The sequence below is a fragment of the Balearica regulorum genome, chromosome 10, assembly GCF_011004875.1.
Source record: "Balearica regulorum gibbericeps isolate bBalReg1 chromosome 10, bBalReg1.pri, whole genome shotgun sequence".
In the NCBI taxonomy this organism is placed as follows: Eukaryota; Metazoa; Chordata; class Aves; order Gruiformes; family Gruidae; genus Balearica; species Balearica regulorum.
This window is the reverse complement of record NC_046193.1, coordinates 23,354,407-23,378,744: the sequence shown is the minus strand read 5'-3', so window position 1 is coordinate 23,378,744 and position 24,338 is coordinate 23,354,407. Positions and strand designations below refer to the sequence as shown.

At 45.2% G+C, this 24,338-nt stretch overlaps 1 protein-coding gene across 5 annotated transcripts in view; it reads right to left on the bottom strand.

The window, feature by feature from the left end:
* Positions 1-24,338, bottom strand: part of GRM7 (glutamate metabotropic receptor 7) — a 303,342-nt gene that overhangs the window by 58,433 nt on the left and 220,571 nt on the right. For 4 of the 5 annotated variants that reach the window (XM_075762512.1, XM_075762511.1, XM_075762509.1 and 1 more), the window contains one exon: positions 10,103-11,038. In XM_075762512.1, the coding sequence (XP_075618627.1) occupies positions 10,103-11,038 (936 nt within the window). Of the gene's footprint in view, positions 1-10,102; positions 11,039-24,338 lie in introns of those variants that run through there. The other variant, XR_012837077.1, reaches the window with a different exon arrangement.

Genomic DNA, 24,338 nt, shown 5'->3' with positions numbered 1-24,338 from the left:
GTGCTGAACCTTGTCAGATGCTTGGGTGGGAGATGCCCCAGAGAGGATGGAACGCAGGCAGAAATCCCTCTTCTGGGAGAGGCTTGACTTGGGAATACAACGCAGCAACATGCTTATCACCAAGTTCTTCATTCTTCCAGTCATCAAAGAAGCCTCTTCAAAGAGCACAGGTGGCAACTCCCACATCCCGGCCAAATCCTGGCGATTATTTTCTGCCCAGCTTGAATTGCCCGGTCTCCCCCTTGATTGCTGATGCCATTATTAATGTGGTTAATGCAATCCTGGCGGGCGCTCAGCATGCCCCAGTGAAGAACGCAGCCTGAGAACATACAGGGAATTACACACACCTGCCCGCCTTAAACTATATTTCTGAGTGCTGCTAAAATTGCTACACACCAGCTGCTACAATGCTCCTAACTTGTAGTTTTTAAATCCATCTGTAAAACGCTTTAGGTTTCTTCCGCATGTGAGGAACTGTTATTACTGTTATTATTGTATTCATTTCTGAAACACTCCAATCTTTGCCTGGCTGAACATTATACAAATTAGTGGTGGATAAAAATCCCGAATCATTGTATAGTTCCATAAATAAGTGGAAATTAAAGCTTTTAAACCACATTTAAATATACAGAGATATTTTCCCACCACCCATTGTTTTCTACCCAGCATAGAAATGCAATTACAAGAAATTTCATGGCAACACCTATTAATATACCATTTTAGTCTCACCTCAGAGAGCAGCAAAACTTCAGGAAATATTTAATACTTTACCAAAATGACTCAAAGTGCTTTTGGAATACGGAGCGTCAAATCCGGAGTATAGAAAAGCAGCTCCATCCGTGTAAATGAGATCGCAGTTGGACGTCCCAGAGGGAAGTTCCGTTTCTTACCCAGCTGCTCCTCCCAGCAGAAGGATTGCACTCGGTGCAACGCAAAGCTGCCGCCTGCTTTGCAGGAAAGCCCTCAGGAGTTTGCACAGCCGAGGAATTAGCGCAGGGACCAGCACCATCTCCTGCGGCGCTGGACGCGGGCTGACACGTCGGGGCACGCGCAGCTGTGCAGGAGGACAGACCCACGGTCTTTCCTTTCCACGCACAACTCGTCCCCGGCAAGCGGGAAGATACATTTACAGCTCGAGAGGAGGCAATGAAATTATAAACCTGTCTTTTCTAGAGATGTTGCCTCAGGCACATCTTGCATAGCCATGAAGTAAAACAGCTTCGTGTTTTCTTAAAAATACAACCCCCAACCAGAAGTAAATCCATCTTCCATCACGCATCGGCTCACGAATCCCGGAGCCGAACAGTTTTCACCCGACCCATCTCCTGCTACTGAGAGCCGGCTCGTCCTCCACGGGAGCAGGTACAACATCACGGCACGGCACGGCAGCCCGAGCCACGAGCACTCAGTCATCCCCCAGCCTCGACCGCGGAGCGGGAGCAGGGCACCGGCAGGATCCATCCCCCATCCTGTTTGGCATCAACCAGTCCAACAACTTTTTCTGTCTAAGCTTTAGTCTGGCTTTCTCTTGGTGAGCCCCAAGGCGTTTCCCGTCAGGTCAAACCGAAGTGACAAATGCCCACGCTTCTCCCTGCTATCCCGAAGTGGCAGGGTATGGGATATCCAGAAATCCCAGGGACCCAAGTTTAGGCCACCAGAATTTTGCTTCACTTCTCTATTTTTTTGCTTTTTTTTAATTTTTTTTTTTTTTTTTTTTTACAGCAGCCTACTAAGCAGAGGGAGATGGGGCAGGGATTCCTGATGAGGCTGTCTGCCCCCTGAAGCGATCAGTGAACGCCGTGAAGCAACCCGGCCAGTAACACCAGCTTTCTCCTGAGCTGGGCTCTCCCGCAGGGGCTCTCAAAGCAGCTCTACAGCCCAAACGCCAGCTCCGTTCAGTACGCGGAGGGTCTGCGAGTGGCTGGCTGTGCAGGGAAGAAACCTCCCACCAAAGCTCCGGTGACAGAAACAAGCGTGTGGCGAAAGATCGAGCACTCCAGAACTCAAAATGCCTGTAGCACTTACTGCTTCAACGACACCTATGAAAATACTGATTTTTAATTTCTCTTAGGGTTATGTCGTTAGTAGCAGTGACATGCTACAAGCCTTTTGTGCTATTTTTTCACTAGTAACAGCATCCCTTTCCACTTGGAAGACAAAATGAATGCAGAAGGTAATAAAATAAATCTTACTGAGAACTTTACTGAGAATTTACATGTTTAAGATTTTTGATTAGTTCTACAGAAATTAACTTAAAGGTATTAACAAGGTTTTTAATATACTTTTGCAGTAGTGCTCTTATATGTCCTGATAAAAATACAGGCCACCAGGATCATTTTTGTAATAAAGGTTATCACAACAACAACAACAAAAATTCCACGGATTATTGAATTTCTAAATTCCAAAGAACATTTAACTTTCTCTCAATTAAAACGAAACACTATGCACTCACTGTCACTCGCCCAACACTCCACAACAGTGGACCTTCCTTTATAGTCCTTTCTTGCAGGATCTCCAGACCTTCCAGCTCCAGCCTGGAGGGCATTAACTGAAATTAAGTGAAGCTGCTTTTTGGTTCAGGCTTGTCTCCAGAGAACACTAACGTCAGACCGTTACATCCCATGGTCTTCGCTGAGACACAAATATGAGGCTGGATAAAATTAAGAACCTCAGCATCTGAACATGCAGATCCCTAAGATAACAAAGCGACGGGTGAACTGAAAGCATACCGATGAGAGAAATTCATATTTGTGGTTAATGAGTTTTATGTGGGTACTATTACTAGAACGCTCCTTTAAACAAAAGCTGCGATTCACGACTGTCCTTGTACGAGCCTCAAATAATGATTCAAAGTCACATTCCCTGTGAGCCTCAAAGCCTGATTTTCTCAACCATCCAAGAGCATAAAACTCCAACAAATGTTGCATTATGTTACAAATCCTCATAACGCCAAAATCCACATATGTACAGTTGCTATAGCAACTGTCATCTCAAGCCTTCCCAGGGGAGAAAATAAATGTGTGTCCTACCTGGTTAATCAGTATTTGTGTTACAGAGAATTGAAGGGTAACTCAGTTTCACCAAAAAATAGAACATATACTGAAGTGCTACCATGTTAATGTGACATTATTTAATCTGAATAAGAATGCACTTTACATGTGCCTTCAAATTATAGTATTTATGCAATATTCAACACAATAAGTAAAAATATTGCTGCCAAATATACCTGACTTGTTCTGCTTATTGATTTGAATAAAATGTGCATTAAAAAAATAATAGGGAAACAGGAAGGAAGGTGGAAGAGTAGACGGGATTAAGGACTTCAGATTTCATAGTGGTTGTACCGCAGTTAAGAAAACCCACAACCAAAGGTTCATGCAACCTGGATGCAGAAAGAAGCTGATGGAAAACGACTGCCTGGTCAACTCTTCCCCACTTCTCATTCCAGGATGAATAAAGCTCCCAAGCAGGAAGACCACACTGGCTGAGAAACCATCATCACTCACTCAGAGTCAGGATTATAACTTTTTTAACTTGAAAAGAGTCCTGAAAATACTTCCAAGAAAAAAATCCCATTTGGAGAATATATTCAGGAGTGTGTTGACAGTTATTACTAGCTTGTAGACATATCCAGAAATGTATTATTTTAATCTTAGCAATTACTAAATAAAAGTAATCACAGCTACAAGGCAATAAAATCTTTGTGAAACGTAAAAATATAATGATAACATATCCCTCTATATTAGTTCAATGACATAATTTGAGAAAATAAGATCTTAGGGGAATATTCAACATACATAACTACATCTGTACGTAGTTAAAGAGTACAGATATGGACTTCAAACCTGCGGAGACAATGATTTCTTCTAATCTAACAGTTATAGCTCTGGCAAGCTTCCAAATGGCATTCCTCCTTCAAATCTGAGGAGCACGCTCACAGGAAGCCGTACGTCTGTACGCACTAATAAGGGATGCCGTCAGTCTGCGTAAAGTGCCAACCGCGCTTGTACAGCAATGCAAAGCAGCGTTTGGTTTTTGGGCAAGCCAAGCGCCCAGGTGGATTCTGGCATGCCTGCTGCGTAAAGCAGATTGATGTTCAGGTTTGCCGTTAAAGGGATCTAATTTTTCAGTATTACATTCTAGAGATTCAGGAAATTTAATTTAAGCAACAGTACATAAATATATATGGCAATACTAAATAACCGTAGGAGAAGAAAATAGCTTGTGATCTCATAGTGCTTCATAATTAGAGCTAAACATTGTTAGAAGAAAGGAAGAACATGGCGGCAAGAACCCCCCCCCCCCGAACCAAGGCTATTTAACACAAACCCACAGGCAATTCCTCCTGCCCTATTAATCTCCGTGCACCACCATCAATACACCCAAATTCAACATTTCCATCGTCTCCTATCGCATCCTTCCTGTGCAACTTTTTTAAAAGAAGAGATTATTTCCAAAAGCTTACTGTAAATTTGGGATGTGCTTTTTATCTCAGCTACCTTCTTAGGAGATTCTCCCGCAGACAAGGAGAAGGAGGGGGATGAAACACCTCTGGGAAGGCTGCTGCTTCTTTAGGCTTTGCCGACGGACTGCGAAGAGGCTCTGCCACTTGCCACCAAGCGCCGGTGGCCGGGGACCCCAGGGTCAGGGACAGGCAGCCTTATGGCCGGACAGACAGCCTTACGGACAGACAGCCTTACGGACAGACAGCCTTACGGCCGGACAGACAGCCTTACGGACAGAGCCGCTTCGCCTCGGCTCCGTCGCAGGACGGTGGAGGCGAGTTTCTGTCCGCGTCGCTGCTGACGGACCTGGCTGAGGATGGCACGAGCAGGTCTGGGAGGTGTACTTCTACCTGCCTGTCTCAGCCATCTTTTAATAGTCACTTAATCATAAATACAACTACGTTACACTAAAAAGGTTAAAAAGGTGGTAATAAGAAGTGTTGAAAAGTATTGTTTTTCCTAACAATAAATTGACTTTTATATACAGAAAAAGAAAACCAGTATTTTTAGAACTTTACAGAGATTTACATGTCGCGTTGATCTAACTACAGATGCTTTTCCCCTTCACTTTGCTTTTACCATGAAAGTATTGCCTCCAGAAATCCGCAACGGTCTAAGTTTTAAAAATATTCACATTACGAGAGAGACTAAGAATAAAACCCCAACCCATTACTGCCACCTATGAATTGATGTTTCCAAGATGAGTTAGAGCATATCACATGCTCTGCCACGCTGCTTATGACAATATCCATAAAAAGAAAAAAAGAGAAAAAAAAAAAAGTGACTTTGTGAAACCAGGTATCTCCTGAAACATGGCTCCGGCAGGAAGGTGCTGCCAGGGAACAGCCTTCCCGTGGAAGGAACCACCTCGGCATCCCCGAGCCGCGACCCGCAGCATCCCGCGGCAGCGGCCGAGCCCGCGGTCCCAAGGCTCCACGTGAGGAGGAGCACGGTGGGGACGGGGCAGGGGGACACGGCCCTGGTCAGCCCGGCAATCCCCTGCTGCAGGGCCCTGCCTCCGGAAAATCGGCAAGAGATAAGTAAAAACTGATTAACCAAGAGGCTGCAGGGACTAATGACTCTCCGGTGCAGGGCTGTGCGGGGCAGGGCGTGAGGCGCAGCTTCCCGCAGGATGCGTTCCCACATCACCTGCATCCCTCCACATCCTTTCGCTTTCGTACTCTAAAATTTTGACTCAATTTGGCTTATTGATTCAGCCGTGCTTCGCCTGACCTTACAGAGCAATCAGTGCTCTTCTCAAGTGCCACTTTGTATTGACTCTGCCGTGGAGCTATGACTCCTATAATTGGTTTAACAGCTCTTTGAGGCCACTTTGTTTCTGATAAGATACCCGCACATCCGTGGAGAATATAAAATAGTTTTGTTGTCAAAAACAATTACACCAGGAGTGTAAAAGCAGCGTTTCGTCCCTACAGTCCGTCTCCAAGCGTGTGGGTTAAGCTGAGCAACACCAAGGCAGGAGCAGGGCAGCAGATGGGGATGGACACTGTCCCCTGTCCTCAGCCCCCAAACCCACTGCCCCTTCAGCTGATGATGGTTTTGATCATTAGGAGCTGCTCAGAGTTGAACGGTAAGTGACCCCCTCTTCTCTGTAGGGACCCTTCTCTGTATTTAGTGGCTTTCTAGGGTCTTTCTGAGCAAAGACGTGGCACAATTCCAGTCCCCAGTACTGTGTGCTGCTCCTCAAACAAAGGTTACATCAGCATTTTAGAATATATATTAATAGCTATAGGAAAACACAAAACCCCCCACCCCAAACCACAACCCCCAAGCCCTAGACACCAGCAGCAAGTCGCAGGCACGGAGCAACGGCTACGTGACCATTGCATCAAACCCGGAGCAGCTCAAAGAATGGTGAAACATGGTAAGGACAACCCTGTTCCATCCCACTACGAAACCACACGCTTCATTACCAAACTAAGCCTATAAATTATAACTGACCGTGTGTTTTCTGAATTTTTAGATAGCGGACAAAGAAACTGGCTGAGTCAAGGCAAGCTGTAGACAGGTCAGGAATTTGCCTTCTCCACGTGGCACCTCCTGTACACCGAATGTTTTCTCTCCGTCCTGTAGCACAAACTCCGATATCAGCCTTCCTCAAACCACACCACCTCCCTCCAGTCTGATGCAAATGCTACTGCTTGAATTTTTTACCTTTTATGAATTACTTGCAGCATACTTCTAGTTCTTTTGTTGTTATTTTCTACACTGAACAAGGTAGGTATTTTCAGTATGCTCTCTACCAAACAACATTATGCTTGTATTTATTGATAAAATAAAATAAATCCATACAGTGAAAATCAGAACATTATATATAACACCATTTCTCAGTTTAAAAGATTGCGTTGCATGAGATTTTCAGCAGGTGCAATTTCCATTTCAGCAAAGAACTGTGTGGCTAAGCTTAAACACAATATTTTCCAGAGAAAATATCTGACAGGAAATCACTAGCAATCACAAAAAAAGTACAACCCCTGCACCCCCACTCAAAAAAAGAGAGATAGAAAAGAAAGCAAAGCAGCAAAGCTCCTGCGGCTCGATCTCTGCACAGAGCAGAAGTGGGGGAAAGCCCCGAGGGTTCGCACTCAGATTTGGCACAGCGTCCTGGCCGAACGCGCTCCAGCCGATGTCTGCCAGCGCCCAGACGGGCCATCTATAGGGACTATATGTAAGTGCACTCAGGCACGTTGCGTGCGTGCCCATTGCAGGGTACGATCACACCGGGCGGTGTGTCGGACGAAACGCAGCAGCTTTCAGGCCAAGGAATTCAACAAGGGCGGCGTTTGGGCTGTGGCAGCGGCAGATGCTGACGTGCCCCGTCCCGGCGGCCGCCCCGGGGGCTGCAGCCAGCAGAGCGGCCGGTGCCACCGGCTCTGTGCAGCGGCGTGGGGCGTTCCCCTCGGCTGGAGCACAGCAAAGCGAAGGCTGTTTGCTTTGCCCAGTACCCTCTCCTGTGCGCTGTGTGAAATCGAGTTCATCAGCATCTCTTTCGCTGTCCTACGTGAATTTCTCCAAGCATCTTACGCTTTCAAAGAACTCCAGGGTAATTCAGCTCTGTGACTACATGGAAACCTAAAGCTTTTGCTGCTAAATGATTTTCAGTGCTGGCAGCAGCCTTTGAAACTCTTTGGGTCTTTCTATCATCTGGTTAAATCTTTGCAGATGACAATTTAAAGCATTTCATCTTGGTCACCTGCAGGCCTGAAGCGTTCCCAGGCAGGAGCACAAAAGCTGCACTGTACTCCCTTCATCAGACCAAAGTCACAAACGGGCCCAACTGTGTTTAAAGCTGCTTATGCTGTTTCTTATCTCTCCCTCGACAGGGAGAGCAGAGGTGTTTGAAGCATTTGTAAGACTTGGCAGACCTCCTTTCCAGCTGAAATTAATTCCCTTCAGAGATGCAATGTCTGCCTGCAAAGCCCACTGCATGGGGGGGCGATACGTGAAAACCTCCATAGCCTCTGCTTCCTCCCGGGCGATCCCCTCTTCCACCGGCCAATTGAGGCCAAAACAATTGGAAATCTCTGCACAACCAACCTCTTGAATTGCAAAGAGCAAAGCTCTGGTGCAGGCAACTTCCTATGGAAGAGCCTCATAGCCAAAGCATGGACCTGCCCGAACGACACCGCTGTCTTCCTGCGATTTTGCTTTAATAACTCACAAGTTTAACAACTGCAAATTTGAAAATTATATCCCTGGCACAAAATGAGATGTGTTAGCTGGGATCTGAAATTTGCTCACTTGTTGAAAAGACGCAATGATTTTATCCACAGCAGTGAGCTCACCGGAGTCTTGTGTTAAAGAACAAACGTTAAATGAAGATCGAGGGGGGGGGAAAGCAGCAAGAAGCCAAAGCTCTTTCCTGCACGAGGAAGTTTGGGTTCAGTAAGTGGGGATCACTGACAGTACACTACTAAATCCACACAAGAACCTTTGAAGTGAGGTCAGCGATGCCCAGGTTCAGCTGGAGCACGCCGCTGGTAAGGAGACACGGCTGGGGCTGGGGAAGTAGATGGGGTCAGGGCTGGCGAGGGTAAAACAGTCTGACCATGGCTCAGGACAGTCTAATATTTCCATTTCTCCGTGAAGACTAGAGCAGCAGGTATTTGCTGAACCACTCTGAAACGACAGCTGCCTCCAAACACGGCTCAGAGAGAAGTAAACTCGGATCTCTACTGTAATAGTAGATGGATTTTTCACCTGTTGAATGCTGTTTACTCAGAATGCAAGAACAACTAAGATTCCCCCTTTTTAATACTTTAAGTGCAAATCTGAAAAGGTTTTTTCTTGCCCATAGACCTTCTGACAGTGTTTTGGAAAACAAATCACACTGTCCTCTGGCTGTTGGTTATAGCCTTCTTTCTCCAAGGCCACCATCGCCACCAATAAATATAATGGGAAGAAGAGAGCGACTTTCTCATTGTTCCTTCGTGTGAGACGAAAGGAAGGCTGTTAACGTTTGTACCCAAACCATCACAGCGTCAGCTGCAACTCGCTGGGTTGGGATCCCAGCCAGCTGCTGGTCCCAGCAGAGCTGATTCGCTATATTGACAAAGAACACTTTACACCCGATTTCTGTGGGCAGCAAAGCCCAAAGCTGACCAAGTTCTGCATCTCTTCGTGTGCACGTCTGCTCTGATTGCCAGGGTGTATTTCCCCAGCCCCCTCCCTCAGCTGCCCGGTCTGCGCAGCCGTGAGCAGGGGTTGGAGGTGATGTGCACACGAGCTCTGTGACGGGCACACCGCAGACTCCTCTGCAGCATCTGAAGCCTCTCAAAGCCAATGGGAATCTTTTAATTGATTCTGACAGCACTTTGCAATAATTCGTTTTCATAACAATCCAACTAGTGGATTAGATCCTAATGTTTGGATGCTTTTTCTTAAGTCGCATAAGTGTAACAATTGGACTGGCTTTTGGCGAATGAACTCCATGGGCTTAAGTGGACCCCACTTACGAAGAGAAGCAACCTGGCATTCCCTCCAGGACTCTGGCTATCCCCTTGCCATGAGCTATGGGGCAGGTCTACCTGGGCTAGTTTAAAAATAACCCGTGCAGGGAGCAGCATCAGACTAGTCTCAGCAGCCGCAACTCAGGACAGACTATTTACTCTGCGGTGTAAATGTGCCCTGAGGCTGCTATTTGTGAAGCACAGCGGTCATCAGTCTACACACTGCCCTCAATGCTGAAATCCAGAAGAGCAGGAGTCTACTTGACTATTTTTTGACAGGTTTTTTGCTTACATCTTCTGTTCAAAATGATTTAGTTAAGAGATGCCTCTCTCTGGACAATACGACAGCTAATTCCCACTTATCCTACTGAAAAGATACAACTGAAATGGATGCAACAATAAAACCAATGGCTAATATGATTGCTATTGATCACTTGCCAGTTTATCAAATGAATAGCCCACCAGCTAAATGGAGAAGGAAAATAGTGCTATATATCGCGCATGTCTCAGTAATGAGCTAACTGGATAGCTCGTTTTAAAATCTATGTAAAGCTGAACATCAGCATGTAGCTTATAACCGAAATGAATCCTGACATATCAGATGCACGTTTGTTCATTTTCACCTACCTTTTCGGCTGACTGAGCAGTGCCAAAAAATATTGGAATGAAGGCAAGCCATACTATACAGGTAGTGTACATAGTGAATCCAATGGGTTTAGCTTCATTAAAATTCTCTGGGACACCCCGAGTCTTGATGGCGTACACAGTACACGTAACCATTAGAAGAATGCTATAACCCAAGGAACAAATGATTTGTAGATCCGTAATGTCACATTTGAGAACTCCTCTGGCTTGATCAGGGTTCATAGTTTTCTGCTCATCATAATCTATGATGATGTTGGGTGGATCAACTGCAAACCAAATAAAGACACCTAGAAGCTGAACAGATATCAAACTCGACGTGATCGCCAGTTGCGATGTGGGGCTTATAAGCCTAGGTGCTGTCACTGACTTTTTGCCCTGTTCAAATATGCGGTAGATGCGGTTTGTTTTAGTTAACAGGGCTGCATAGCTGATGCACATCCCCAAGCCCAAGAAGATACGCCGGAAGGAGCACACTGCAACGTTTGGTTTGGCGATCATCAGAAACGTGATTATGTAGCACAGAAATATCCCTGTTAACAGGACGTAGCTGAGTTCCCTCCCAGAAGCCCGGACGATGGGAGTGTCGTTATATCTGATGAACGTTGCCATGACAAAGATGGTGGCAATAATTCCCAGCATAGCCAAGAAGACGGGTATCACAGCCCAGGGCGAGTGCCACTCCAGCTTGACGATGGGTATCGAACGGCATCCTGTTCGGTTCTCGTTGGGCCGCTCGTTGTATGAGCAGAGCAGACAAGTCACCTCGTCCGCCTGGTACTGGTAGCCGTCGCAGAGCTCGCAGTGCCAGCAGCACGGCATCCCCTTCACCATCTTCTTCCTCTCTCCCGGCTTGCAAGGCAGGCTGCAGACCGAGGACGGGACTTCACGCACTCCTTTGCCCCACTGCATTTCATCGATCTACAAGACATGTGAAATAGGAAGAGGCTGGTTATTTAGACAGTACTGTCAGACAGTGGGGGACACACACACGGAAGGAGGGGGGACCAAGGAGGAACCTACAACAGAGAAAAAACCAAATGGATAAACTTTATAGATGGCAGACACTGTTTTTCTAGGAACCGCGCACGCTAGTGTCTCTGCATGGGACTCTAATGCGCGACTGTATTTACCGCCTTCATTTTTCTTTTTTGTTAGCAGTAAATTCTGGTAGAATGACACACGACATCAGATAAGACCGTAGAGAGTAAACCTCTTCCTTGTTTCATGAAAATTAGTAAGAACATTGCAAAGGCTTGAGGGAAGGAAGCAGTTACTTTCACAAAACTGCTTTCCATGCATCTAGAGCCTGGGGCTTCCGACCGACACCAGAACAAGAGATCTGCCTTCTTGGAACTACAACCGACCAGGTTAATATTCTAAATGAGGTGGAAACGTGTCTTATATAGGACATGGAATCAGTGAAAACGTGGCAAGATCTGCAATATGAGCCATGTAAGAAATATGAAGGACAAAGAAAATAGTCATCAATGAAAAATGCAATAATTAGATAATATTTCATTTCAAAGCTACATTCTGCTTTTGAAATACCACACATGCTTCTGGGAATGCAAATTAGAAATGATTATATTAAATAAATGAAGTCTCACTTGTTCTGCAGTCTTAAGAAACCTAAGCTCCAAAGTAGGTGCACAAAGGCTCCCAAGTACTGCAGAAAATTAGATTCACAAACCATTTCAAAATATTCCAGACTAAAGCCACTAACCAAGAACAGGGGAGGCTTAGCATTGGAGCCCCCCCCAAGCAGTCCAGACTGGAACCACTGGGAAGGTCCTGATGTTCCCAGCCCCAATTCATTGTACCAATCTCCAACTCAGCTGCCCAGCAAAATTCCAGTGGCCCCAATAGCTACTCTGTGTGTGTCTGTATGGCTTTTCCAGATATAAAACCTGATCTCTGGTATAGACGTGAGTATTATTAAAAACAAAATTTCAGCTTTTTTTTTTTTTTTTTTTTAGTTTAATTAAATACTTAGAGGCTCCACTATTTTCCCTACAAGTAAAAAATTCTAAGATGAGTTTCTTGAATCAGCTGCCTTGATTATTAACATATACAGGAAGACTGGGGTTTGCAAGTTTTAAATTGAAGGATTAAGTTGCACTTCCCTAATTTAATTCAAAATAGATCCTGTATCATCTTCATTTCACATATTTGAAAAAAAACCCTAAAGTCACACACTGCTCAAATACTATACTGCCTAGAGTCTCTGTTGTGAATATTATAAAAATAATCCCTCAATAACAGATATTCCAGAGGTCTGCCACTGCTTGAGAAACTTCATTAACCTTCAATATTCACAATTTACTCTGGAGGGGGAAAAAAAAAAAAAAAAAAAGACCCATGAACTCTTCTTTCATACTGCGCTGAGCTGAAGGTACGTAGCTCACAGAAGCCGAAGGAATACTGATGATGAAGGCGAATGCAAAGACTCGTTTAATTGCACTGGTAAATGGTAGTTTAGTCTTACTGGGAGCTCTTAACAAGGAGCCAGGAAATCCATTTCTATGCCCGACTCCGTCACTGCTCCAACTAGTAAAGGCTAGCGAGCCCTTTACAAACCTGGAGCTGAATTCCTGGGTTGTGCATATGCGTTGCAAGAGAGCTGGAGTAAGCTTGGCACGTGTCCGAGTAACTTACTCATTAGCAGGAAAGGGAACCAAAGCGATGGTAAGTAAAGTGAAACAGGGCCAAGATTTCTCCTCTGTAAAGCAGGTGTGAAAATTTCATCACAATTCCTTAAGAAACCGACTGACTAACAGTTTGCATCTTCTTTTACTCTTCTGAATCGCTGATTTGTATCTCACCCTTTTAAAAAGTAGCCTGAGACAGAGTAACTATGACTTACCTGCGTTTGTACAGCTGGAAAGTGAGACACATCGATCCATCCTGGAGCCTCCATTTTCTATCATGACTATTAAACACAGAAGTTACTTGACGCCCTTTTTACAGCGTGCGTTGATAGGAAATGAGAAAGGCATCCTAACTGCATGGATTCTGCAAAACTTACTGCATGGATTTTGACCCAGTCTGCAGTAATGAAAGGATTCTCCCCAATTTTCTGCCTGCTAATATCTCACAGAACCATCGAATTATTAATGTGTTATCATATCCCCACCCCCCCCTTATGACCATAAAAGGTGAATTTCCATATTCTCAAACGTATCCCACGGCATTGCTGGATAGTTGGGACAGCCTAAAGGTACTTTATTCTGTGCGGATACTGTGTGTAAAGAGATAAATAGATCAGGCAAAATTATGGAAAGTCCTTTTTCTGGTCTCCTGGGACGACACCACGATAACTCTGTATCGCTGGCCTCAGAAAGATTCGCAGCGTTCTGCTGTTTCTGGGGAGAAAGTTAATGGTGAAAACCGCCTGGCAGATCAGCCGCCTGGCAGCGGAGCCTGGCGCTGGGGGATGAGCATCGGACTCAAACTGCAGACACTTTCCCCACCCAGAAAAGAATATTTTGGAAACATTTTTTTCTTTGAAGTAAATTATTGTTTCGTAACTCCTTTCAGAAATGCAAACAAAAGCAATAAAATGCTCATCTGCGTATTTGGCTGCTTTAGGAGCGAATAATTGTGCCTGATGTACTTTTGTTCTGTCCCCCCTTTTCCCCTCCCTCCTTTTTCCATCTTTTACTGCAGTTTCCTTGAAATAACTTAGCTTTTGAAAACCTGGATCTAAAAAAGACTTCTATTGTGGCAAGTAATTGTTATATTCAGCCATCTCTTGCATTTACTTAAATCTAAACCTGCTTATATTCAATAACTTTTTCCCAATAATTTTAGTCACTATGAACTGGAAACTGCTTACTTAAAGATTTTGCTGAGTCCAGGGTTTCAGGATCAGGATGATAAAATCCTGATAAAACAGCAAGGATAACTTTTGCCCACCGCTACTGCAAGAGGAGCTTCAACAGAAACAAAATAGCTGAGCGTTTAATTCAGGGGCAGGAACCACAGCACAGAAATCTTTGAGATCCACGGAGGAAGAGTGCTATATACTTACAAATCCTATATTTCTATAAGCAAGTATAATAAACTCTTATCCCATAATCAAAAAGTGATTATCTGAAAATGCTAATCATAATCTAGAAAGCAGTAAGTAAACAATTTCATAAATGATAAGAAAGTACTCTTGCAATTAACACAGATGTTGCTTTTTTTAATGTAGAATGTTCCATTTAAGTCATATATAGAAATAGCACACAGAGAATTAGGGAATTTATTTTCCCAAACCAACACCACTTACAGGTGCAGCCAGACACGCTGCACTCACAGTTTTCATCTTGAACTTAGCACTTGACCAAGCCAGTACCGAGAGACACAATAAACTCCTCCATTGCAATTCTGCAGGTTTTGGAAGGATGCAAAGCCTAGACTGCACTACATGCTGTAGACACATGTCTAACGTCTTGGAAAATCACACATCTAACCATCATCCACTTATCATCATTTTAAGTGGCACATCTTCACCAGTATAACGTGCAGACTGATGCTATTATAGTTCATCCACTGATGAATTGATCTGATAAATGGGAAAAAAACCCCACAACTGGTTCATCGTAGGACTTTCAAAACAACTGATGAAAAAAGAACTTCAAAGTTGGCCCCGCTCCGTGGTGCTTGATCCAGTAAAGCCACTACGTTACAGTGGGGGACACTGTTTTGCCCTACCACCACCGTACAGGGCAAAACCCCAAACCCCAACCCCAACCCAGCACCGAACCAACACCCCCCAGAAGAACAGGAGAAGCTCCGTCCCTGCAGCCACAGGGCAATGCAGCGTCCCTGGGTGAGCGGGGAGCTCTAACGCTTTATCCCCAAGCTCTCCCAGCTCCTGCAGTTCCTCAGTGCCTCGAGCTGGAGGGATGGGCTCCATTTCCAATATAAAATCTCATTATGTTCACTACAGAACAAACATTAACAAGAAATGCTTAGTCTGTCTCACAAGGCCTAACATAATTGTTCATTTTAATGAATAAAGTAACTCAATATACGTGTATAATTTAAACATCGCTGCTTTTTTTCTCACCACCACAAACATTTCTGTAATAAGCTATTTGTTCTGAACTAAATTGTTTCATGCAATGTTTGATTAAAATAAAAATCAGTACAAAAATAATTACATTAGTGATAATTAACCTACTCGGGGAAAAAAATAGCCACGTTCCCTGATACAACTTTCATAACAACTGTGCCATTAATTTCACGGACACATTAGAAAACAATTGCGGAGGATTGTGCTCAGATTTATTGCTACCTCGCAGATTGCTTTTAGACTCCAGTTACTAAGTCAGCAGTTCAGACAGTTTTTGTATATTCAACTTTACAGATAGCAATATTTGCATGACTTAGCTCTCAGGGCTTAGCTATTAATGTCTTGTAATTAGTTTCTAAATCCAGGGCTTTAACATGATAATGGTTTTAAGCTAAGAATATGTCAATAACACATAGTCAACAGAGCCTGCTGCAAAATATCAACTAAAATCCCTCAACTAGATCACAGCAATGATAAGCCAAACTAGCAGAGAAGGATGCGAAGCTACTCCAGTGACTTGCCCGGACACTGCAAATAAGGGGTTTCACCTCATACCGTAACATTTTAATTTCGCTGCCTGCAGGGGATTGATAGAAAAGCCTTAAAATGAGCACAGATCCTGCGAGGTGATGGAGGCTAAAAATCCTGATGGTTTTTGCTTGTGACGAACAAATCACTTCATTCTGAGCAATGCAGGCTTAACACATTTTCAGGGTAGCACAGAAGATCACCAGAAACTCAATCCCCCTCTGTTTAAACAGAATGAGTGGTTTTCTCAGCAGCAGCACACCAGCTCCGGGAAGCGGCCGGTCCCCTCCCCATGGGACGGAAGCATCAGTCCCACCCCAGCCCCTCCGCGGGACCCTGGCAGCCCTCAGCTCGGCTTTGAGCCCACTCACACCCCGGCACCCTGAAACGAGGTAAAGACTGAGCTCACTCCTGCCTCTTCATTTTCCTTCTGTTTTCTTGTTTTAAATCAAAGTCAAAATCCAGCTACTTCAAAGCGCCTTTTAAAATCTGTGCAGGGCAGAAGTAGGACAGGTTTAACCAGCAGCCCCAAACCCAGACGGTGCCTGAACCCGATCCCCAGCTGCTGTACGAGCAGCTCTGCTGGGACAGGGGTGCTGCGGCCCCGGCAGAGCTCGGGCACCCCTGCTCCCCACAGAGCACCCGAAATCTGGTCCTGAGCTCCGCAGCTCACCCCTGCCTCGTAACAGCTATTTCCCCGCTACGTTCAGTGCGGTCCCACAGTACGCTCTATCAGATGGAGCGTCAGCCTGGCGCTGCCTCTGTCCCGACACCAGACATGATGTGGCTGGTGCCAGGAGTGGTTTAGGTGACTTGGGATGCTTTAAGAGAAAGCTACTTTAGAGGAAAAGCAAAATCCTCTAAGCTTTCCTGTTCTGCTGTATTAATTATCTTAAATGCCTCCAGTCTATCTTTTTTATAAACAGAAGTTAAACATCCTCTTATATTTTTTTGTTCTGGTTTCTCCTACTGCTGCCCTCCTTGTTTCTGCCCCCCTAACAGGGGCATCTCCATAACCAAACAGAGGACAAGCAAATCACAACTTTCTAGTGAAGGTGATGGAAACTCGTCACTTCCCAAAGTCTTACAGCCAAAAAACTTGCAATTCTTCATTGTCAGCACAAATCAGAGACGTCAAGAAATCGTGACAATGTTCCTGTAATGTCAGACCCTCATCTTGATAGGACGAGAGGAAACAGCCTCAGGTTGCACCAGGGGAGGTTTAGATTGGAGCTTAGGAACGATTCCTTCCCCCACAGGGCTGTCAGTCCCTGGAACAGGCTGCCCAGGGCAGTGGTGCAGTCCCCGTCCCTGGAGGGATTTAAAAGCCGTGGAGATGTGGTGCTTGGGGACATGGGTTAGTGGGGGGCTGGGCAGTGCTGGGGTAACGGTGGGACTTGGGGATCTTAAGGGTCTTTTCCAACCAGAAGGATTCTGTGATTCTGTGATTCACACCTGCTGAGTCAGATACCTATTAATGAACAAAATGCCCCCAGGATCAGTCTCACCCAGGGACTGCACAGCTCCTTCCTCTCATTAACGTTGTGACAGCTCCCGGGAAACCCCGGCGTGGGCACGGATCCCACAGTGCCAACTGCTGCATGAACACGTGCGGAAAATAGCTTTCCTGCAAGCTTTTGGGAAACGTGGGACTGGCTCGCTCGGTTTCTCCCGTGGGAGGAGGACGGGGCTGCTCGGCCCGGCACCCTGCGTGGGGCTGCGGGACGCGGGGATGCAGCGGGACGCGGGGATGCAGCGGGACGCAGGGATGCTGCGGGACGCGGGGATGCTGCGGGACGCGGGGATGCAGCGGGACGCGGGGATGCTGCGGGGCTCTGCCTGCGTTTGCATCCCTCCTGCCTTTTGGGCTGGTGTTTCACTGAGGAACTGGTGGAGGCTTAAACTGAAATACTGGAGGTCAGTCTATCTGCATGTTTCTCTAGTAAGAAAACTCCAGTTTCATTTTAACACCTTTAATACCTGTAGGTGCATCCGGGAGAGGCTCGCTCCCACTCCGCTCTCCTCACACTGAATGCTCAGCTGTGTATTACCTGTCATGGGTAAAAATTCCCCTGGCACCTAGAGTAAAGGACAATTGGTATTTGGGTATGGGTATAAAATTGGCATAGCATCTGCGTCACATTTTCTTTAACACATTAAATTAATTATGATCAAAACTTCAATTAAAACTATCACTTTTCTTCCTACTCTGTAACTCATTTTTGGTGATCTCATAATAAGCAGTTCTTAACCTAAATATAAGCATAATTTATTTTTCCTCTCTCCTCTCCTGATCTTACTTTTTCTTTCATTTAATATTTGTCATCATTTCCTACCAACCTTACCTGCTTTAAGGACACCAGAAGCAAGTTACACTGAGCACTCGTAATAACATCTTTAATGAGATCCAAAGGCTATTTGTTCTACATTAAAGCAAGGACATTTTTAGCACAACACTGATGTAGAGAAAAATGCTTGATCTACAATTTTTGCAGAAAATGCTTATTATCATACATTTCTGTTGACACACAATAAAACCGAAAATTAATTATTTTAATGCTTTTATATTTGGCTACAGCTTTGTGTTGTCTTCTCACTAATGGAAGGGGACGGACTATGCATCTTCAGTATTCATCCTGCATCCCCTCCATATTTTTTTTTTAATTAAAAAAGAGCGTGTACTTCCAAATGTGCATTTATAATACACAGTTCTTATCTATGTAAGTTGATGGGTTAGAGCAAATCTATCTTCTGAAAGCAGAGGTAATCTAAGACAATTTTTCATCCCTAAGTAAGCGGCTGCAGGATCAGAGTTTCTGTGATCAGCCCCGAGGCCAGGACGGCGCTCAGGGCTCTTGGGGGTTTAGGCTGCTGCCCGGTGCGGAACGCCTCGCGTTGCATTCCCTGCACATCTCACTAAGTGGTCAAAAGAGAGTCCAGTCTAATAGTCGTCTTCCATATTTCACAAAATAGGCTAAGCTCATGGTGCTCTAAATATTTTACATGCAGAAAATAACATCGCCCACATGGAGAGCAACACTGCCGTTCTCACACGCTGGGCTTAATTTCAGAATATCACGTATTCATTTGGAAATTAATAAAGCCAGACCTCGTTGTCTATCACTGTTCATTCTGCTGCAGTCATTTTTTCCCCCCTCAACCAACCACCAACAAAAATTTTGAGGGGAAAGTTTGGTGTCCAAGCGCTTTCCTTCATTTCCTGCCACAACCTCGCACAGTCCAAACCTGTGCAGCATAACTTATCTGATTTTTTTGCTTTTCTTGAAGGGTGCTCTAAAGGCATCTGTTGTTGGGGGGTGGGAAAGGAAAACTTATTGCATGGCATTAAGGGGATATTTACACATCAGATTTCAGCTTCATACAGGGAAAAGGCCAGCTCCCTGTGGGACCAGCCCAGAATGCCTTAATCAAGTGACAGTCCCACTGATTTCAGTTGGAGCTTTCCTGCCATGAGGAATGACGGCTGCCAACCGTGTCCTGGGCTGCATCCCCAGCAGCGTGACCAGCAGGTCCAGGGAGGGGATTCTGCACCTCTGCTCCACTCTGGTGAGACCCCCCTGCAGTGCTGCGTCCAGCTCGGGGGTCCCCAGGACAAGAAGGACATGGAGCTGTTGGAGCGAGGCCAGAGGAGGCCACGGAGATGATGCGAGGGCTGGAGCACCTCTGCTATGGAGACAGGCTGAGAGAGTTGGGGTTGTCCAGTCTGGAGAAGAGAAGGCTGCGGGGAGACCTTAGAGCCCCTTCCAGTCCCTGCAGGGGCTCCAGGAAAGCTGGAGAGGGGCTGGTGCCAAGGGCAGGGAGGGACAGGCCAAGGGGAATGGCCTGAAGCTGCAGGAGGGGAGATGGAGATGGGATGGGAGGCAGAAATCCTTCCCTGTGAGGGTGCTGAGGCCCTGGCACAGGGTGCCCAGAGAAGCTGTGGCTGCCCCTGGCTCCCTGGCAGTGTTCAAGGCCAGGCTGGATGGGGCTGTGGGCAACCTGGGCTAGTGGAGGGTGTCCCTGCCCATGGCAGGGGTGGCACTGGATGGGCTGGGAGGTCCCTGCCCACCCAAACCAGTCTGTGACTCTCTGATCAGTGTTTAATTATACTATAGATCACCTTGAAATCATCAGCAGGTTACCTAAGAGACACAGCTATGAAGGACAATTTATCTTAAAAAGTGCTAAAACTATCAAAACTTTTTTTTTGGGGGGAAGATCATTTTCCAAATATTTCAAAAATATTCTTCTCTCATATGTGTAGAGAGGAAAGATCAACGATTTAAGATTGGCAGTGACAGCCAGAAGTGAAAGCATCAGACGCTTTGCACTAACAAGCAGTACAACAGCCCCCATTCACCGCAGTCTGAAAGCTGGTTATACAAACAAGATGATAAGCACCGTGCCTCAGCAGCCGTAAGGCGCAAAGGACATGAGCACTCAGAATAAGAGCTCTGCAGAAACACCTTTTACACATACTGTTTTGGTTCACCTTTACAAACTTGCAAAGTCAGGACTCTTTGATTCAGCCTACAGAGCTAAATATTCTAGGACATCACCCTCCTTCATCCTTTGATATTTAGATTAGTTTAGACATATCATTTAACTAATGGCCCAAATGAGAATCCCTGAACAAAACCACAATGAAGTTAACTATGTTGAGCAGAGCAAGATATGTATGTGCTTTACTCAGGAGGACACAAACCCCTGCACTCTCAAGGCTGAGAAAGCTCCTGCCATTCCCCTCTTACGTGATATTTTATCCAAAGAATGCCCTTTAGTGCTAGGTCCAGTGTGACTCCAACCCTTAGCATCTGCATCTCAGACACTAGGAGAGCTGTGCGGTGGGTGCACGTTTGCCAGCGTACCCCCCCAGCACGCTGTCCTTGCTGCAAGCCATGCTCCCAGAAACCTCAGTCCGTTATGCTAGAAAAGAGCAAACCACCACAAAATACTGAGACTTATTCAAACTTCTGCAAAGGGACACCCAGAGATTGTCACGTTTCTGGCTATGAAGCCAATCCCAGTGGCTGAACCAAGCTCAGTAATTCACCAAACCGGTTTTGGACTTCATTAGCCTTGTTAGAGAGCTGCACCGAACTTCACACACATCAGCCTCGTTAGAGAGCTCGCGTCGTACGGCATTTACAGTACGAAGGAGATGTGAGCAATACCCACTGCACCCTAATGGCCAGAGCTCATTTTCCTGCTTTAAAATGATTGATCTGCCAGCTACAGGTTTCTTAGAAGAACTAATTGTGGGATGTGGGACAAAAATAGTGATGTCTCAACACAGATTATATTCCTGAAAAGCGGGTACGTTTCTTCTTGATTAATGACGGCACGAAGTCCAAGTAGGAATTAGGATTTTGACTCAGAGGTATTTAAAGCAGAAAATGCCTACATGTATTCATAGGAATTTACGTAAAGCACTCCATTAAACAATATCAAGCCCTTTAAAAAAGCCGTATGTTTTCAGCAGACGGGACGAGGACCAGGACGGTTGTGCCACTTGGCAAAGCTCAGAGGAGGTGTCACTGGCAGAACTCAAACACCGCAGTTTCAGTCTGAAAAAACATCCACTCGTCCCACTCATAACCTGCACTTTTGCCAACTCCGGATGTTTCTCTTGTCATATATAAGGAGATAAAATTCTGCTTAATTAAAGGAGCAATTTACAGCTTGTCTGGCCACTACCTGGGACGATGAAAGCGGACCTATGGAAACAGTAGCCTGGACACCCCTCTCTTAAGCATTTAATGCTTTTTGGCATAGGCTGGCTTGTCTGGTAGTGTCACGATCTTCAACGAAACACAGCTGAACATGAAGCCTCTGATGAACGAGAACAGTCTGCAGTGAGGAACATGCCCCTCCACACCAACAACAGGTCACCGTGCCCAAGTGACCCTGGCAGTGCCACTTAACCCGCCTCTGGGTCTGCCCAGCACTCAGCTTCTGCTGCCAGTGAGATGAAGCACCAGCCCGCGCGGTGTCCCCAACCATCCCGCGCACACCAAACACCGGGATCTCCATAGGAGTGGTCTGATCGCAATGGGCCGTACAAAGCAGAAAGGGAAGAGATGAAAGATTTCATTTCAGAGTGAGGTGGCCCAGTTACATACCGACACAAGAAAAACCATTCAATATTTTAGTATTCTGGTGGAAAGAGTCTTAACAAAGTTCCTGTCAAAAGTATTTCAGATCTTTACTTTCTTCTGCTTTTTAGGTTGGTTGGATATGTTTACATGTATCTTATTTCAAATCCAAAACTTAAATGTCATGATGTATACAGTAAATAATTAGATAAGGCTACCTTTTGTGTGACTCCTAATGGAGCAGGCTTCTATCCGAAGATCTCGGAGTGGTACACAAATGCAGCGGTACACAACAAATAGGACGAAGGAAACTGTCAGGTGCAATTAAGCCACAGCACAGTGAGTCGAGAGGCCAAAGCCATCAGCACACAGTTTTTAGTATGTGCCCACTGACTGTACCAGAACTTCCCATGTATCTGTAGTTCTCTACTTGCTCAGTGCCCGTCCTACAGCATCGAGACTGAAGGGTTTCATTGTGCAGAATGACAAGAATCCCTCAATCCAAAGCACCAAAGCACCTAAAATATACTCAACATTAGGGCAAAGCAATTGCTCACAGATTTAAATGTCTCTTTCTAACATGTTCACCATTCTCAGCAATTGGCAAGTTTAAGTCCTAAACAACAAGACTGGATGACAATGACACATCTAGAAGCAAATCCAGGAATAATTCTTTTTTCCTGAAAACTACTTTTCTGAGCTATTTTTCATGGTATAGCCAAGAGTTGACCTTACCCAAGTTTTGCGAAGAGTATTAGCCCGTTATGTTTATTTATCTCTGCTTATGGGTGAATAGCGTCTTTTTTTCCCCATTATTTATGGGTATGCAAAAGGAATACATCTGCCAAATCTGATATACTACTTTCAAAACGGAAAGGGTAATAACTAGAGATGTACCAAATGGCATGTGTGTAATTTGGATAGCATTTATCTTGAAGTGCCTGCCAACTCAAAATGCTTTAGTTTATTTATCCTACTAATTCCCAAGCTGATTCAAAGACCAGTATTTGCTAGTCAAATTATTTGGTCCCAGTTTTCCCTTTTTAAAGAATCAGCATCAATAGTACAGTAATTTTCTCATCATGTCTAGCGTGCATGGCATAATGACACAAGGCCAGGGAAGCAAGATGAAAGAAATACAAAATTCTGAGTGAAACTCAGTACCTAACTCATTTAGGCCCTAATTAGATTGCTGCAGCATTATTAATGCTACCAAATTATCTTGCTCAGGTTATACTCAGTCAATCGGTCCCTAAAAGAACTGTAGATGGTACACAGCAAATTAGGGTTGGCTGATGGGACGTTAATTATACCACACTTGGGGCCACTCTTCCATCAACGCTGCAGTCACGTTGTGCTGAAACCGAGCAGGGAGAGGAAGAGGAAGAGGAAAGTGATGTGGTTGTGATGGGCGGTTGCTGCAAGGGAAGGAGGCCGAAGGCTGAGGCTGGCAGCTGCTTCTGCCCCGAAATTTGCGGGGGACCCTTGTTTGGTCTGCACAGAACCGGCACGTCCTGCAGATGGACTGAGACGGCATGGAAAAACCCAGCAACATACGCTGAAAGTGAAGATCATTCCATGGATTTAATATCTAAGTTAATAAGAATACCGGCCCTCCAATCACACCCAGCCTTAAGTGATATTGGTATTGGTCTAGTTGAAATTCTGCTAAAATTCAGGGGGGGGGGGGGAATCAGAGCTTTGGTTTTGGTTTTTTTTTGGATGGTGGTGGTGTTTTTTTAAATTAAGCTTGCAAAGCTAAGGAATTTTGTGCCTCATCACATTTTTGCATACTAAAGCAATAACAACACAAAAACTTGCCTTTCCCTGCCCCCACTATCCCTTTCCATCTCTTTGAAAAGGAGGAGGAGGACTGGGACTGGTACCTCATTCCTTCCAGTCGAGCACCCCGAATATGTCACTGTAAGACGTAGTCCCAGTCGTGCACTTCCCTTCCAGTGAATTTTCCTCCCCATTCCTTCCCACAAATGTGTTAATGAATTCATTAAAATCGTGGTGAGCATCCTGGCGCGCTCCACTCTCCCGGGGAACGGCGGCAGCGGGGAGGTGGGATTTGCCCCAGGGGAGCGGGGGCTGGGTGTAAAGCTCCCATGTCCTGGATTAACTCAAACCTCATCGAGGGAATGGAGGAGAAAAGCCGGCACCACCTTTTCCAGTTGCATTTTTGAAAAGAAAAAGGACGCAAGCTCTGCTTTTGCGAAGGGAGGTTTAAGTCTGAACTACCCTTCGTGAGCCTGTCTAAAGGACAGGCATTGCAAGAATGGAATAAAATATCTAATTATAGTTACCACTGGGAGCCAGATGCTCAGATGCTACTGTTAATGGTCAAATACGTATCCTCCACGCCACTAAAAGCTGCAATTAACAAGTAAACAAGGTTGTTTCATGGGAATTACTTAATGCAGCATTTTCATATAAAATGTACATTGTCAGATCAGTGGAAGAAGAAACAAATAAAAAAAGAGAAACAAAGCAAATAAAGGCTTTCCCTCAAATTTTAAGAGCAGACTAA